This window comes from Nelumbo nucifera, chromosome 8, assembly GCF_055504915.1.
Source record: "Nelumbo nucifera cultivar China Antique chromosome 8, China Antique-T2T, whole genome shotgun sequence".
Classification (NCBI taxonomy): domain Eukaryota; kingdom Viridiplantae; phylum Streptophyta; class Magnoliopsida; order Proteales; family Nelumbonaceae; genus Nelumbo; species Nelumbo nucifera.
The window spans coordinates 2,425,255-2,443,814 of NC_142656.1; the positions used below are offsets into that span (position 1 = coordinate 2,425,255).

General features: G+C 39.5%; 1 protein-coding gene across 2 annotated transcripts in view; it reads right to left on the reverse strand.

The window, feature by feature from the left end:
• The window catches only part of LOC104600552 (tubulin-tyrosine ligase), a 32,540-nt gene extending 15,544 nt beyond the window's left edge, over positions 1 to 16,996 (reverse strand). For both annotated transcript variants that reach the window (XM_010263567.3, XM_010263566.3), the window contains exons 1-6: positions 16,576 to 16,996; positions 15,712 to 15,966; positions 13,906 to 14,030; positions 5,838 to 6,054; positions 2,940 to 3,065; positions 2,601 to 2,857 (exon numbers count right to left, since the gene is read on the reverse strand). In XM_010263567.3, the coding sequence (XP_010261869.1) occupies positions 2,601 to 2,857; positions 2,940 to 3,065; positions 5,838 to 6,054; positions 13,906 to 14,030; positions 15,712 to 15,966; positions 16,576 to 16,848 (1,253 nt within the window). In that variant the 5' untranslated portion in view covers positions 16,849 to 16,996. The remainder of the gene's footprint in view (positions 1 to 2,600; positions 2,858 to 2,939; positions 3,066 to 5,837; positions 6,055 to 13,905; positions 14,031 to 15,711; positions 15,967 to 16,575) is intronic.
• Positions 16,997 to 18,560: the final 1,564 nt, after the last annotated feature.

The window sequence follows — 18,560 nt, forward strand, 5'->3', positions numbered from 1 at the left end:
AGTATCCAGCAGATATATTCCATTCGCCTCACGGCCACTCTCAATCACCTTCTGAGACTCCAGATCCTGAAAAACACAGTAGGAAGAGAAGAATGTTACACAACAGTTTAATGGCTTAGTTAGGCTACTTACAGATAACAAGTTTGTATTTAGTTTGGGTACATGAAGAGCAGAAGGAAGAACCAAGGAGTCTGTAGCCTTGATGGTTCCCTTGCTGGAGATAGGGGCAAGAGAGCCATCGGCTAGGGTGATTTGTCACGTCCAGGAAGTAAATCATATGAAACAAACAAAGTAGAAAGGCTGGTCATATGATCAGAAGCACCAAAATCAATAATCCAAGGGATCCTACGATTACCTGAAATGGTTGCATGATTGGCAGAAGCCCGTATACCTGAATGAGCAAATGCAGAAGAGGTTGAATTTTTTGAAGGGTTGGAAGAAGATGTCACACCCTCTAGGTGACTGATCATCCTCCCAAACTTCTCATATTCTACCTTCATAGCTGCTAACTGCCACTAGCTGTCATCTCTTCAGTTTGGTATCTGTCACTATCTGGACCAATAGCAACATTAGCACTCCCTGCCTTTTTATTATCAGACTTCTTCTAAAACCGAAGTGGTAAGAGCTCAGGATGCAATTTCCAACACTTGTCTTTAGTGTGTTTTGGCTTTTTACAGTACTCACAGATAATCTCTTTCTTCCCTAAGCTACTTGGAGTCCCTGCAACCCCCTTGGGTTTCACTCCCATATTAGCAAAGTGATCATTTAGACCAGCCCCTTGGACCTGGACAAGTCTTCTGCTTTCTTCACTACTTACCAAGGCATATGCTTGAGACAGTGAGACACTATCCTTGGATAAAATATTTTGCTTTGTAATGTCATACTCTGGATTTAGCCCTGTCAAGAACTCAAACACCATGTTTCTCTCAACCAGTTTTCTGTAGGTCTCACCATCATTAGTGGTGTCCTAAGTTACAGCTTCTATCAAATCTATTTCTTTCCATAAAGACTTTAGTGTTGAGAAGTATACAACTAATGGTTTCTCCCCCTGTCTCAAATTCTTCACATCACTTCTCAACTTGTAAGCCCTGGCCACATCTAATTTTTGGGAATAGGTTTCAGCAACACTATCCCAAATTTCCTTTACTAAATTCATCCACAAATAGTACTGACTAATCTGTGGTTGCATTGAGTTCACAAGCCACCCAATAACAGTATAATTTCCTTGCATCCACTTTTCATATGATGGATCATCTTTCGGAGGAGCCTTTTTACTCCCGGAGATAAAACCCCACTTGCCTCTACTACAAATATGAATCCTTACTGATTGTGGCCAAGCCAGATAATTAGTTCCATCCAGCTTGACTGTGGTCACAGCCAGTAGAGAGTCTACAGAGGCTCCCAGAACCTGTCCGGGTTCAGCAATATGCTTGTTTTCAAAGTCTGAGGAGTTCATCTTCTTAAACACTTCAAAAATGATTTCAAACAACTTCGAAAAACACCAAATGAAGACAGAACAAAAGTTGTGTTGTAAGCCAACCTCTATGCAGCCGTACCAGTAATCTGCGTCACACCCGGAAGCTGGGAGAAACGAAGAAAATTCAGCCGCTCCTTGTAGACTTCACAGAACACCAATCCACTTGATTCGATCTTCAAGAAGGAGAATGAGAAAGCCTTCAGTCATTGAGCGCCCAGGTCAAACTCCCTATGGGGCCCGCAATCATATTTCTCTAGAAAATTAGGGTTTTGGGCAACACATTTGAATCTGTCAAGGGGACGACAAAACCAGTCATATTCTCTCCAGAAACCACTAACGACTGGGCTGAAATAGGTGTCTTTAACTATTCATACGATTAAGTTCTCCATACACACTATGTATGGGAAAAAAAAGGTGAAAAAAGGGGAAAAGCGAGCCTACTCTAATACCAAGAAGAAAAACAACATTCTGAGAAGAAAGGACTATTTAGAAAGATGCAAAAGTTCAAAAGAAAGTAGCAGAAATCAGAGTTCAAGAGGAGAAAAGAAGAAGAAGAAGGTGGCGGCAACTTGGGTTCAGAGAGAGAGATTTTCGAACATAATCTCTTCTCTTACACCCTTAATTCTATTTTATTAAGTTAAACTTTGGTAATTTACAGAGAAGCCCCTAGTTGGGCAGAAAATTAAAAAGACATAACATAAGAAAAAATAAGCCCAGATTAAGGCCCATTACAGCAAAGAACATAAAAGATAAAAAAAGGATAAACAGCCTATGGGTCATTCGGCCAATCTTCTCTACACATACCATATTAATCCTTCTCTTCATTGTTTATAATGATCCCATAATCTTTCCTATCAATGTTCCTATATTACAAGTAGCTAATAAAATTGTTTCTTAGACTAACCTTTATTAAGTTATTTTGATCTTATTCTTTTCCACCAGCTGCAGTTGAATCATAAATGGTGAGAGAGAGATAAGAATTTCCTAGGACTGGCATACAATGTGACCCATGACATAGAACACATGCAGGCCTAGATACTATATTGACCTACACCTCATACATCAATATAACCAAGATGATAGTATTACCCAAAGAAAAGAGAGTCAAGAAGCAAATCCATACCACACAGATGTTTCATCGATCTTTTCCTCGTCTGCTAGTCTATATGTCATCAAATATAACCACATAGCATTAATAACCCGATCAACTAGAGGTTCATTAGCAGTCCATTCAGGGATACGTGGCAGAAGCATTGAATCTATTACATGCTTTCCAGCCTCTATAATTTTTGATGCATTAACACCATTCAACTGAGAAAGATTAGGAAGAGATTGAAGAATTTCAAGTGCATCGCCTCCAAGAGGACCAGGAATATCCACCTGGAAAATAAAATAAATATTAAATATGATGAGTTATTCCTTCACATGTATAGAACAACCATGTTAGTTTCAGAATATATACCTCCAATGCTTGTAAACAAGTAAATTCTTTCAAAAGTTTTAGTAAGTCATTAACAGAATTCTGCTCCAGTGGATTTCCCCGAAGATTCAAGTATGAGAGAGATGGCATTTCAGTAGCAGAGAATGCCTGATTAAAAGGGAAAGAAGAGGAATCAGCAGTGAACTGGTTAAAATATAATGTATCTATCTAGGTAACTCAATATTGTAAGGGCACTAATGGACATAGTACCAGATATGGAACATTACTAAAAATTGAAGTATTCGACACTATACAGCACCCTAGAACATGCATCCAGGTAACCATTTTTTTATCAATATGCACCCAGGCAATCATAGGTATCTATTCCTGAAGCATCCGGAAGCAGAAGCGGTTGGAGAGCAGAGCAGATATAGATTGTTAGAGTGGAAATTTTCAAAAGTTCCAAAGTTTTGGAATGTCTTTGAAGCCTATGCTTGTATTTCATGTGTCTGTCTGTCTTTCACTGTGTTTGTGCCTCTTCTCAAATGTATCTTAAGGTCACTAGATGTCATTGGCCAAGTAGTTTTGGACATTTGATTCTTAAACAATTTGTCAATTTCAATTTTTGTTAAATAATTCGTCGTCAAGGTGTGTTGGTAAATGGGATGAGAAACAGATAGAGGGAGATAAGGAATAGATAGGTGAACTGCTTTTGAGAGATTGAGATAGTGGAAAAAGGACATTTAGGGAGAAAGTCAGAAAGATGTCCCATTGATTTTTTTTTTTTTTTGGATCAATAGTCCCAGTGAATTGTTTTTCATAGACAAAACCATCGGTACTTACTTGTCTGATCCATGTTCAAACATAATAAGTGTGGCAGAAGGTTGTGGGGAAGCTGTTTTCCTGGTCTTCGATTCAGTTAAAAGTCGACAGTTCCTTTTTACAGTTCTCTTTTTGACTTTAAAAGCCTGTTTGTATCTCCCATTGGTTTTGTAGTTTGAGTGCTATCTTTGTACCTCAATTGTACAGCTTCTGGTTGTACTTTTCCTTTTAATGAATTGATATTTTACTTCTTCTCAAAATAATAATAATAATAATAATAAGGTGGTGGTTTTGGATGGTTAATGACTGAAATCAGTCATTGTAAGAATTTGCAAACAGAAAAAGTAAACTGATGCTACCAACTGTTCAACAGCAAGAAGATGGCTCAGAGGATACTTTACTAATTCTACCAACTGGTGCTAATGGGTCAGTTCAGTCTGGATGGTTGATACAACTCCCTTTCTTCTTTTCCTCGCCACCACCCCCTTACTGAGTTCAAAAAAGGATGGTCTAATCCCCACTAGTTTAAAAAAGTACACCGAGTCATATTCATATGTGTTTGTATCTCCCTCCATATGTGTTTGTATCCCATGATAAAGATTTTGAATGGAGTTTTAATAGCAAATGAACTGATTAACTCTCAAGAATCAGAAGCAGCTCTTTGGTGTATTTTGCAAGATTGATATTGAGAAGGCTTATGACCACATTTAGGGGTGAGCATATTTCGGTTGAAACCAGAAAACTGAACCAAAATTTTCAGTTTCGGTTTTTCATTAGGTTATTTCAGTTTTAGGGTATTTCAGTCGGTTTCAGAGGTTCTCATATTTGAAAATTCAGTTAACTGGAAAAACCAAATTAACCGAATTTAATTGTAGGATAATATAATATAGTACAATTCAATATAATACATAATATATATTATATATTAATACATTCAATATATATAATGAATTTCAGTTTTAACTGAATAAGAAATTCAATTCAGCTATTTCGGTATTTCCTTAATCCGCTTTTGGTTCAGCTTTTAACCAAATAAACCTAATGCTTACCCCAGTAAATTCCTGGGCTGCATTACAAAAACCCAGGAAGTTGTATGGGGTTGGCTGTATGAATCCTGTCCTACCATTCCATCCTGTTCAGTATCAATATTGCAAAGAGTACTTTTTGAATTCAGTGCATAATGGAATGCACAAAAGCTGGATCTCAATTCAACCCCCCCCCCATCTGTATAACAGTTCCCAGGACCCCAGCCCAGCGAATTGTTGGATATTGTTGGGTTAGCTTAATCAATTGACTCTCAGGTTAGGTGGTGGTTACCAGCCTATATCCACCTAGATGAGCTAGATCCATAGGGATGCTATGCACACTCCCCAAACTATATGCTTAAGATTCTTTTTCTATCGTCAATAAAACTTTGATTTTTGCTGATAAATAACAGTGCTAAGGGAGTTGGTCTTTCAGGTCGTTTAGAGAAGGCAAATGAATGACCAAGACACCTTCAACAGGGCATTTTTCAGTCCAGAAACCCTTGCAAAATAGCCAGAACCCTTTCTGAGGTAAGTTTAATATTGAAAAATTGGAACTTTCAACGGCCAATATAACTTGTGGAATGTTGAGACACAAATAAAGGGAATAGAGAGACAAGTGTACAAGAAAAGGCCACGTCAGCCTTTAAGAAATGTAACTGACAGCCAACCACTAGAACAAACTAAATAACAAACTGGACAAGTGGAGAGGCTGATATAACAGAATTGTAACGGATGTGTTATAAATAAGGAAAGGAAGCCAGAAGAGGATTATTGATTTTGGGAATTCAATCTCTCTCTCTCTCTCTCTCTCTCTCTCTCTCTCTCTTTTTCTCTCTCTCGTTCAGGAGGCAGGCTTCCTCGAAAAGTCCCTGAGTTAGGCAGTTACCTAACATGGAAACACTAACAAGAGGTGGAACACACTGCTGAATGTGAACTGGAGGAACATATATGTGGCCACTGGCCAATTCATAGGAGTACACCATCTCTGTGGCAGAATTATGGCACTTTGTGTAGGCAACAACAATAACAATAATAACAGCACAAATCAAAACGAGTACACCATCTGCTCAAAGAAGGCACCATCTCTCACCTTATTGAACAAACTGTGGATGCATCTATTTGATAAATCAAGAGAGGTCAGGCTCTCCAATGCATGTGCAGTGTTATCAAAGCAGCCTGGATTATCCTTTCCAAATATTCCTCCACAAAAACCAAATGCCCACTGACCAAATTTACTGGTAAAACACGAGTTGAAAATTTCCAACCTTGGAACTCCTTGGATAATTGCATTTCTCATGTGATCATCACTGAAAGCAGCAATAAGTTAGCTACTTAATAAAAACCTACTAATTGGTACTGCAAAATAAAAGAAACATTGTTCCACTATTCAGCTAATACACCAGTCCCTACTAAGCAAAACAAGCATGACACTTTAGTGTAGCATACCCCATGATCAATACAAATCATCTTGGTTCTTTTTCCTCTCTTCGTTTTTATTTCAAAAATCCCTGAGTCTAACATTTTTTTATCAGTAACCATAACTGTTATATGGAGTTGCTCTTCCTTTAGGAGAGAAGAGAGGAGAGAAATGGAGTTCATGCAAGCAGGTCAGTGGAGGAAATCCTTGAAGATAGAAGCAAAAAACTTCCTGTTCGAAGAGATGAGAATCAAGGGGAAGGTAAGCCTGAAGGTAAGGGAAGCGAAAAAGGGTACAATATTGCTGGAAGGATTAGAAGTAATTGAGTGGCTAAAGAGAGTTCATAGCTGGAGCCTGTTCAAAAGGTAAGCAGATAAACTGGCAGGATTTTAGTACATTAGAAGGGAGAAGATATGTTGTTGAATGTAAGAGGAATAGAAAAGGCTTCTTCATAGCTTTGGCTGAATTTCTTGGTAAGGGACGAAGGCAACTGGTGTGTCTACCAGCAGGAAAACAGAACCAAGGTTGGGGGGAAGTTGACTGGTTGTTCAAAGAGTTTTTAGCTCAAAGAGTAGCAATTGATAAAAAAGCCTGCATAAGGGAGGAGAAGGCATATCTCAGCAACAGAAGGGTAGAACAAGGGCCAGTGGTCGTGGCAAAAACAAAAGGCCAATGCAGAATGGTGGGAGGTCAGAGAGAGAGGAGTGGGATAGTAAGTTTGTGATACAAGCCAAGGAAAAGGTTAATGATTGGAGGAGGGTAGCTGACTTACTGGCAACCAGGTTGAAGCTGAAGAGTGTCTTCATAGTAACCCCCTTCGATAACTGTAAAGCCCTCCTAGATCCAATAGAGAATGAATTGGAAATATCAGCTGTCAATGTTCAGGATGATTTCGGATCATTCACAGTCTTTAAATGGAATCCAACATCCAACTCCAAGGATTTTTTTGTCGAAGATGGTGTGGTGGTGCGTGTAATAGGCTTGCCATTTCATCTATGGAAACAAGAAATAGCAGAGTCTATAGCTGTATTGTGTGGAGGAATCTTGAAAGGAGCTTTTTGGGGCGATCTTTATTCAGTAGCAATCCTGCTAAGTGGTGTGAAGCCAGAAGACATTCCACGAAACGTAGAGGTACGAACAGAGGGGAGTTTTGTCTCTGTGTGGCTAGCTTCCTCCATTGAAGCAGGGCTGTGGAAGGAGGCTCGTATGGTAGGAGGGGAGAAGGAGGAAGAAGAAGCATTACGTGGACTTGTGAGATTGGTTAATTCAAATGGGAAGGAATGTTTCACTAAAAAGGGCCAACGAATTCTGGGAAGCCAAAAAGCTTTGGGGCAGATGGAAGGTCAAACCTATAGAAAGCAAGAAAAGGATATGACAAATGGAAGATCTTTTGCGCAGGTGGTGTCAGGGGAAACAGACAAAAATTTACCAGTGTCGAAAGGGAGAGGGCTGAACCAGCAACCTCAGACAGGGAGGGTTGCTGGCTCGACCATTAAAACAAGGGGGCGTGATTTTTTAAGAGGTCACGTGGGACGAAAAGACTTAGAAAATGGGCCCAGTCGAGTGGATCCCTTTTCTGGTGGGCCGGAGAAGGCAACTCAAGTAAAGGCTTTAAAGCTGGGTTCTTATATTACAAGTCTTGAGCCCAAGGCCCATTACAAGACAGATGGGCCAAGGGACCCTTTAAGTAAGCACGTGACTGGGAGGAGGGATGAGCTGATAGACGAGATTAAGCGTCTATCTTCTTCTACCCTGAATCCCTCCTCTCGATCGAACAGTTCAGGCGCAAAATCTCAAGACTCTCAGTCTCGAGGCTCTCTACAGTGGGTCCCTTCCAACCTGGCGAACCGTCTCTCACCAGATAAGCGCAACCCGAGATACCTGAAGCCTAGTGATTTGAACAGAACAGGGTTTGAAGATTGGTTGAGTGAACAAAACAGCAGTGACGATTCTGATAGAGACGAAACGTTAAGTTTAGGAAGTCTGTCTCCAAAAAGCAACAATGATTTACTTGAAATAGAAAGTTTGCATACATAGTTGTTGTTTTTAGAGGAAGAGACTGAAGAGGCAGGTGGCGGGAAGACTAGAAATGGTGAAGAAAATGGTTCTAAAGCTATGAAAACTCCTCTTCCCTTCGTCGAGGGAGCTGACCCTGAGTCTAATGAATTACAGGATGTTGGTGGAGAGGGACAAGAATCGGCCGTGAGGATGGATGTGGGTATTCCAGTGTCGGAAACACAGAGAAAGGTTTTCCAAGTGGGTAGGTCGTCAGGAAGTGATTCTTTCACTATGTCTACTTCACAACCTTGTCCAAAAAGGGGAAAGGCCTTAAAACCATTTGTCGCATGTCAACAATTCAATTCCAGTGATTCTAGTCCTACCCCCGTCCTACCAGGTATGGGTGTCAATTCTTTTTTAGGTACTGACTTATCTGTTATGCCTGTAACAGATATTCCAGCTTCCCATCCAGGAGGTTCTGATGCAAGAGAGAGGGTGATAGTGGAAGGAGGAGAAAGGGTGTTGGAAGGAAGTAGTAAGGGGGAGGCGGACAGAATTTGGGAATTGATCTGTACAATGATGGAGGAACTAAAAAAAAAGGAAGGATTCTTAGAAAGGTGTTGTAGCCAAAATAAGTGTGAGCAAGGTAAAATTCTTCCTCAGACATTGGCTGGAAAGGATGGAGAAAAGAAAAATGATGATTGTTGTATTAGGAAGGGGGGGGGGAATGAACAAAGAATAAAAAAAGATCTGAAGTGGAAAGGCTAATTTCAGACATTGAGGGGGATTTAGAATTTAGTGGTAGAGGGGATAGGAGGAAGGGCCTAAAATGAGGAGACTATGGCCTTTTCATGGGTTTTTTTGCTATTTTGTCTCGATGAAAATTATTAGATGGAATGTAAGAGGGTTAAGGAGTGCAAGAAAGAGAAGGGTGATCAAAGACCTACTCCGAAGGGAAAAACCCGATATTGTGTTGTTACAAGAATCCAAAATGATGGAATTAGATGGGAGATGGGTGAGGAGTTTTTGGAGGTCTAGAGGTTTAGGTTGGAGCTCGTCTCCTTCTTGAGGAGCCTCGAGGGGGACCATAACACTGTGGAGGGAGGATGTGGTGGAACTAGTGGAAGAATTGATAGGCAGATTCTCAGTTTCCATTAAGTGTAAGAATGTAGAGAATGGGTGTGTATGGGTCTTAACCAATGTTTATGGCCCTAATTCCTATAGAGAGAGGAATGAGATGTGGGAGGAACTATATGCAATCAAGGGGCTATGGGATGGCCCTTGGTGCCTGGGTGGGGATTTTAATGTCATTAAATTCTCTGATGAAACCAGTAATCCCCAACAGGTAATTACAACAAACATGAGGAAATTTAATGGTTTTATTGAAGAATGTGAACTGGAGGAAATACCTCTACTGCAAGCCAGTTACACTTGGTCCAACCTTCAGGAAACCCCTTTGTGTTCGAAGTTGGACAGGTTCTTATTTAACCTTGCCTGGAAGAATAGTTCGGAAAACTTGGTTGCTAGAGTGTTACCCAAGGTCACCTCCGATCACTGTCCTATCCAGATAGGTACTGAGTTTTTTCCTATAGGACCCAAACCTTTTAGATTCAAAAATATGTGGCTTACCCATCCAGATTTAGTGAAAAAAGTGAAGGAATGGTGGGGTGAGGAGGAGAGGGGGGTAAGATGGAAGGGGATCAAGTTTCATAAGAAATTAAAAAGGTTGAGAGCCAAAATATAAGAGTGGAATAGAGATCATTTTGGTAGAATTGAGGAGCAAAAATTGTGCCTAATCTCTTGAATAGAGAACTTGGATGTAAAGGAATCTCAAAATGGGCTGACCGAGGAGGACAGAGTGTTAAGGAGACAATTGAAAAAGGATTTGGAAGAGGTGTTACTGAGGGAAGAAATCAGTTGGAGACAAAAGTCTAGACACAAGTGGATTAAGGAAGGCGATGAAAACACTAGATTCTTCCATGATTTGGCAAATGAGAGACGAAGAAAGAATCTTGTGACCAAGCTAAAGAGAGGAGAGGAGGTGATTACCAACCAGGATGACATAGCCAGAAAATTTGTGGACCACTTCAAATCAATTTATAGAAGACCTTTGAGTGAGAGAGCAGTCGTGGAAGGGGTGGATTGGCCAAGAATTGATGACGGAGTGGCAAGGTGGCTGGAAAGGGATTTCGAGGAAGAAGAGATTAAGAAAGCTGTCTTTCTAATGGATAGATCCAAGGCTCCAGGTCCAGATAGCTTTACAATGGGTTTTTATCAAGACTGTTGGGAGGTGTTGAAAGAGGATTTAGTTAAAGTCTTTAAGGAATTTGCAGACAATCACACTATAAGCCCTGGAATTAATGCCACCTTTTTGGCCTTGATACCTAAGAAGAATGATGCCAACCACCCAAAAGATTATAGGCCTATTAGTCTGGTGACAAGCATCTATAAAATTTTGGCTAAAGTGCTCTCGTTGAGGATCAAAACAGTCCTCCCTTCTATCATTAGTGAAACCCAGGGGGCTTTCATTCAAGGGCAACAAATAACAGATCAGATCTTAACTGCGAATGAGTGTGTGGAGGAAATGAAAAGGTCTAGTAAGAGAGGTTTCATTTGTAAATTGGATCTTGAAAAGGCCTATGATTTGGTGGACTGGTAATTTCAATTAGAGGTTATGCAAAACTGTGGATTTGGGGACAAGTGGTGTAGTTGGATTTTTGGGTGTATTAGTACTTGTCACTACTCTATTCTGGTAAATGGTATGGTGAGGGACTTTTTTCCAGCTTGCAGGGGTGTCAGGCAAGGGAATCCACTCTCACCCTTCCTTTTTACCTTAGTAGTTGATGTGATTAGTAGGATCATTACTAAGGCTGACAGTGAAGATGCCATTAGGGGTTGGAGAATAGGGAAACACCAAGTCCCCATCACCCACCTTCAGTTTGCAGATGACCTAATGATCTTTTGTGAATGAGGTTTTAGCGAAAAGGTAGCAAACCTAAAAGAGCTAATCAAAGGATTTGAAAGTATTTCTAATTTGAGAATAAATTTGGAAAAGAGCTGCATAGTGGGTATAAATTTGGAGGTGGGGGAGGTCGAGGCTATTGCTGAGTGTCTTGAGTGTTCCACCTCTGCTTGGCCTATGTCATATTTAGGGCTTCCTTTAGGGGCAAATCCTAGGGAGAGTAGATTTTGGACCCCAGTGATAGAAAAGTTTGAGAAGAGATTAGCCACATGGAAGAGGAATTATATCTCTTTAGGAGGGAGAATTACCCTAATAAGAGCTACCTTGGCTAACTTACCTACCTATTTTTTGTCTGTTTTTAGGATACCAGTTAGGGAAGCTAGGAAACTGGAGAAGTTGATGAGAGATTTCTTATGGGAGTCGGGACAAGAAAAAAAGGATCACTTGGTTAATTGGGAAATTGTGGGCAGAAGTAAAGAAGATGGGGGGTTTGGGACTTGGGAGGGTAACTAGAAAAATCAAGCTCTGTTAGGGAAATGGTTGTGGCGATGGCCATTGGAAAGAGAGAGATTGTGGCATGAGGTGGTGGGAAGCATTCATGGGAGGTCAGAGAATGGATGGGATGTTAGTGTATCAAGGCAAGCTAACCTAGTAGCACCTTGGAAGGCTATTCACAACACCCTTCCTCAATTCCTCAATTTTATCAGGTATGAAGTTTGTTCTGGCAACTCTGTCCATTTTTGGGAGGATATTTGGGTAGGAAACACACCTTTAAAGGATTTATTCCCTTTGCTATTTTCTGTTTCTTTGTACAAAAAAGAGGTGGTCTCAAAATTTGTCTCACCTTTGGGAACACCCTTAGATCCTACTTGGGATTTTGGGTTTCGTAGAGGACTTAGGGATGATGAAATTGATTCTCTTTCTGTTTTGCTTGGTTGTCTTAATCAGGTTTATTTGGATCCCTCCAAGCCAGATAAGAGGGTTTTGACTCCTAGACCCAATGGAACCTTCACTTGTGCTTCTTTCTTCAAGTCCATCTCTCAACTTTCTACTCACCAACCCTTTCCGTCAAAAGAAATTTGGTACAGGCCAGTTCCCCCAAAAATTATGGCGTTTTGTTGGGAAGTATTCCATGGGAAAGTAAACACTCTAGATAACCTACAAAAGAGAAGACATTTCCTCTGTATTTCTCCTAATTGGTGTATCCTCTGTAGAGCTCACGGTGAGGATTGTTACCACCTATTAATATCTTGTCCCTTTTCTGCAGACCTTTGGTCTTGGCTACTTTCGTTGTTTGGGGGTAGTTGGAATCTACCAGCAAAAGTTCACATGCTCTTCAACTATTCTACCTTTTATTGGCCTACAACAATAGGGAGAATTATGTGGAGATGTGCTCGTGCTGCCTTGATTTGGACTCTTCGGGAAGAAAGGAATATTAGAATTTTTCAAGAAAAGGAAAGGAGCAATCAGGATTTGAAAGACTGTGTGTTAAATAGGGCAATACCTTGGCTGAAGACCTTGGAAATCTTTCATCAATTCTCCTTTAATGACCTTTGGAGAAATTGGTCAGCAGTAGCGAGGTGTTCATCTCTAAAGGACAAATCAATTACAAGCTGGTCTCCTCCATCCGAAGGCTCACTAAAGTTGAACTTTGATGGAAGTAGCATGGGTAATCCAGGATTATCCGGAATGGGGGGTGCTTTGAGAAATGAGAAGGGAGAGATTTTGTTGCTCTACTCAGGTCCCTTGGGAATTGGGGACTCCATCAGGGCAGAACTTTTAGCTGTTGTACAAGGGGTGCAATTTGCAAACCAGCTGGGGGTACAACACCTAATAATCGAGGGGGATTTCAAAGTGGTGGTGGGTTGGTTGAAAAATCCTGAAGAGACTATGTGGCGTTACAAGAATGAAATGAAGAAATTTAGTTGGTTGACAAGGAATATGTTGGTCACTGTACAGTGGGTGGGGAGATCAGCAAATACTTTGTCAGATGTGTTAGCTAAGCAAGGGGTAAATAGGGAAGAATTATTTTGGGCTCAGTTGTGATTCTTGTTTTTCTTTCCTAGTTTACTTGTAAGATTCAAGGAGGGGCTGCAGCTTGCGCCTCTCGCTGGGATGTTGTATGAACTCACTCTAAATTTGCTTCTGAATTAATAAATTTATTATCATTCATAAAAAAAAAAAACCATAACTGTTATATGTCAAGTAAAAAAGCATATAAGATGCATCCACATGGGATAGGGTAAGGGGAAAAGATTAAAATTAAAATTTGAAACCCCTAACCCCAAAAACCTAAGTCCATTTTGACCAGCTATGAATATGTCCAGATTACCTACTAAGGGGAATGATTAGAACAAATCTTGTTTCTTTGATGAGTGGAACGAATCTTGTTTTTGAATTTGCACATCTCATCATTATTTTGAAATGGTCAAAATAACAGTACCAGATCCCTAAAAGGCATATGTGAGTGACTTGCATTACATGGAAGCTTCTCTATGCTGAAAAAAGACTCCCTTATTGTCTTACTCATTTATTCAACAAACATAATTAGGTTAGTAGAGAACCACTAAAAGAATTCCAAACATTCGGTTAATTTCAAACTTTCCCCTTCAGCGTTAACAGAAAAAAAGTGCCAAGATAGCTTTAATTGGTTATTGAAACCAAGGAAGTGCAACAAACCCTTGAAACTAAGATGTCGGTTTAGATAGAGATGCAGATGGAATCAGGATCCAGAACACTATCTCTATAGATTATTAAATAGAAACAAAAAAGAAAACTTACCAGTTTTTGAGAACTGGGTTCTCATTCAGCCACAGAGCTCTTAGGTCCTTAAATTTTGTGACTTCTTGCACAACTGTTTCTGCATTCTGGAGCTTGTTCCCGTGCAGGCTAAGTGCTAGAAGATTCTGAAGAAGAAACAAAATGGAGAGAGAGAGAATATGATGGCCAAGTCAATGACATAGGGATTTCCTGAGAGGTTATAACAAAGGGGGAAACCCACATGTAATGATTCATTTGTAGAGTATACATACTGAGAGAGACCACCCTTAAATAAAAATAATTGATATTTGATAGGCTAATAGCCTAATAGCACGTTTAATTGGCATAACAAGCCCTGTCGATTCTTTCTATGAAATCTACCAATCCTCAGAATTACCCATAAATAACAATACTTGTTTTTTGGGTAATTCATAAATAACAAGACTGAACGTAAGTATCCACATAATTGCTACAAACTACTATACAACCTTTTTAAATATAATTTATTTGGTAGTAAGCTTGGGATGTAATTCTTCATATGTCAAGTAAGTATTGCTTGGCCCAAAGCAAAAATGAAGTGAAGTTCTGTCACATCATAAAACTCTTTCAACTTCATTTACATGAATTTTGATTTAAAATTTAGTCCCCATGTTAGAGTGTTCCCAATTCTCATTTTATAACAGAAGGTACATTGCTAACAGAAATTATTAACAAATAGTATCCATTAAAAAAAATAAAAGAAAACTGTGTGACCCAGAGCTACATTCAAAAAATGAACCTGCAGTCATCAAAATTTTGTCTGTACACAGTCCACGTGTATGAAGCATGCAACTATGAGCTCTCTCATTTGTGAGATCATTACTCATTGCTGCATGCTTATTGAAAACATGGGGCCCATGGATTACAACTATTGCTATTAAAAGAATCCTGATCTTGCTAAAATGCAATTCCCACAAAAAAAAAACTAAAACATAGTAAATATATAAATGAATGATGCAAGCAGATACCCATGCTAACATGATAGAAGAAGATGCATTTTGCAATGAAGATGTTATGGTCCTCAAGGTTAAACAGCTTGGTTTGACATGTTCCAACAGTCCTAGGGCTTTTGGCTTGTTGTCAAACACATGACAATTGCTTTGAAAGCCTAACCATATGTCTCAAGTTCAAGTCATGGAAAGAGCTACCTGAGAGAAAGACGCCTGGAATAGAGTGAAAGCTATCATGTAAATGGCTTATTAGAGTAGAATGAGAGCTTCCGGAGGGAAAGGGCTACCTGCCACCAGAATGAGATCCATTGTAGAAAAAGCCACCTGCCTGTGGAACGAGAGCCATTGGGAAAGGATTGTCACCAGAGTGGGAGCTGCCAAAACATTGACTATAGAAGCTTGGTGGTATTCTACGGGTTTTTGCTAATATTGGTCAAGCATGTAAGATGGGGCTACTAGAGTTGAAGACCCTATAAAAGTAAATACTTTCCTACCGCTGCCTTGGTGGTGTTTCTACTATAATTCTATGGTGATGGATGTGTTGATTGTGGTTTGGGAAGGTTCCCGTGAGGCCACAACAAGATGCCCCCTGTTTCTTCATCTTGCCCTAAATACTTGTGAATTGTGATTTTCTAAATTGCAATTTAATCTTTTGAAATATACTTGTGCTAAAGATGAAATTGCTAGATTCATCAAATAAAATAAAAAGTTAAGGCACAAGGAAAGCAAAAAAAATCATAGCCTAGGCCACACGGCCCACACCTTTGCAACTGTGGATGCATATACATCTCCAAAGAATAAAACACACACAAGCATAAGATAAGAAAGAGTGGCATACAGGAAATTTACTAGATAAATCCAGAGACAGCAGCATGGCATCATCTATGCCAAGTTCCTCAAGCTCTAACCACAATACAGATTCAGCACCTTTCTCTTTGGCTTTATGAATTTCGCTTTCCAGTATTTCCACAACATTTCCTCGCGTATCATTTCCGTCTCGCTCAAGGTTTGCATCATCAGAATCAGAAACCAAATCAACATCTACACACATCAGTGAAGCCATTCGCTGAGCTAACCCAGGGATATCCTGCAGCTGCACACAATTAAGATTTGAAAAAGTTACAAATAACGGCTACCACCCTCATGCTAAATCCTAGTAATAGCAGCGAATCAAATACTTTGGCTTCATACTACATTTAGTACCATTAGGAAACTAAGGCCATTTAACTGACCTTTAAGTAGGAACCTAAGAATCGTGCTTCCATTATTTATTTAAAGGGCAACTAGCAAATCACTCCCAGCCCACGCACACACACAAAAAGAGTTTATTCATACACGCCGCTGGTCGAATTTCTGCTACTACAACTTCAAAAGACTTACAGAAACAATGAGTAAGAAGTTTCAAATAATAGAGACCTTTCTTTGGTAATCGAATAGTAGTGACTTGAAGAGATCTATAAGTGTTTGGTAAGACAGAAGGGGTTTAGCATGATCAAAGAAAATTAAGAGAGCTTTGATTTGCCTATCTGTCAATCAAACTAGAAATTCCAATTTCCATATGTATTCACCTTGTAACTTGCATTTGAACATACTCAAATTCTACATAAGAAAAAATGGAAGGATGCTGGAGAACCGATAATAGCTAGAAGCCTAGAAGCCTATACGCCTTAAGCAGAAATCTACTACTAATCCGGATAAGGACCTGTTTTCTAGCATCCGGGAGGCGAAATGTCCAGGCATGATCGACTAGGAAAATCTGCGACTCCTTCTCCATGGAGTCTGAAGTGAGGATGAGTCGCCTCTGCCGACCGTCCTCGCAGGGCTCGACCTGAAAGAAGCTTCCACCATCGAAGGTCTCTGAAGAGAGCTTCTGAAATAGCTGGAAATGCAGGGACGGAGGAATTCCTGAAGCTGCGAGTAGGATAGCGTGAACCTTAACGAAGTCTTCGTAATCTCGGATTTTAGTAGAAGCCATTGAGGTGACACTCCCTTCTCGAGTTCCAACAAGGTACGTGTGCAGCAACGGCGCGAAACGTAAACGAAAGAACGAAAAGCGTTACCTCTGCTTAGCTCTGGTTTCAGTTAAAAGTGGGAAGACAAAGCAAAGCGACCGCTAGTACCGGTAGTTCAGTACTAGGGCACCTCACTCCAGTAGCAGATTAACAGTAGTGACCGGTAGGGGTGGCCATAAGCTGAGATTCTATAGCTCGGCTCGGCTCGGTTCGGTTTAAACCGAGCTGAGGTCGAGTCTGATATAGACTCGTTTGCTAATCGAATTCAGTCGCGAGTCTATAATAATAAATAAATAATTTTTTATTATATATAAACATATAAATATATATAATAAATAATTTTATTATATAATAATGTTTTTATTTTTACAGATAATGGTAAATAATTTTTATAATTCTTATCTTTTTGTATATAAATAAAAACATTATTTGTATGTATATTTTTTATTTTTATATGTATATAAATGATTTTTATAATTCTTACTTTTTTGTATGTAAAATAAAAAATATTTATATATATATTATTTTTTAGAAAAAAAAAACTTGGGTTACAGTCAAGCTTGAGTTGTACCGAATTCAAACCTGTGAGTTTTGAACCAAGCCGAGCTCAAATCTCTAGCTCGAGCTCGAGCCTAATACCGTTTTAGTGAGCTAAGTTCGAATAGCCAAGTATTCGGCTCGAATCCACCCCTAGTGATTGGTGAAAGGAATTAGGATATGCTCCGGTAGATCCGATCTCGAAAGGAATCAGGATCTGCTACTCACATAGGGCGCCTCACATGCACATCCCACCATGCATTGTGAACATCTCCCATAGTTGTGAGCCGCCATGTGTGAGGAGTATATCTAGTTTCCCATGGAGTCGGGATTTGCTCCTCACAGAGTGCACCTCACACCGGACTCGATTCCAAGACAAATTCACATCTTCGACCCACGAAACGTATCCCACTAGTGCCCCACAATACATCCCAACTGTGTATTGACAACATCTCCCAACGACACAAAGTCCAAATGCACACTGAAATGTGCATGTGGGGCGCCTGTAGGGCACTTTTTTTTTGTGGATAGATTAGGGCGCTTTTTATTAGGTGCCATTAAATTCATCCATGACGAATTTTATCATGGATGAGAAAAAATATGATAAAAGAAATTTTATTTTATCATTTTAGCATTCTAATATTTGATTGTTGAACCAATAATAACGCATCACGTCGAGCCCATGTATTATATGATTAATGTGGAGTGCTATTATTGATTATACATCTTGCTAAACGATTAAAGTTGGTCATTTCCCATTTTCCCGTGCTTTTCGATAAAGTAGAAAAGTAGTTCTTGTATGTGTTGAAGTAGATCCCATCAAACAAGTTTTACATGAGGTAACAATAATACTCTTGTATTTTAAAATCTAACTTATGGTCTCATAGAAGTTTTTATTTTAAGATTCTTCAATTTTATTGGTGTAGTTTCTCATAAAATAACATTTTAAAAACAATCTCAGAGACTCAAAGCTTATCATCCAAATTTCTAAAAGTATATCTCCAATAATATCAAATACTGAAAACTTTAAATACTAGATACATAAATTTTACATATTGGGAGTATGATGCTTTAAACAATGCTAAAAATATAATCCTGTGCCTAGCCCAATAAGGTTGGACTTCCATTGAGATGCAGC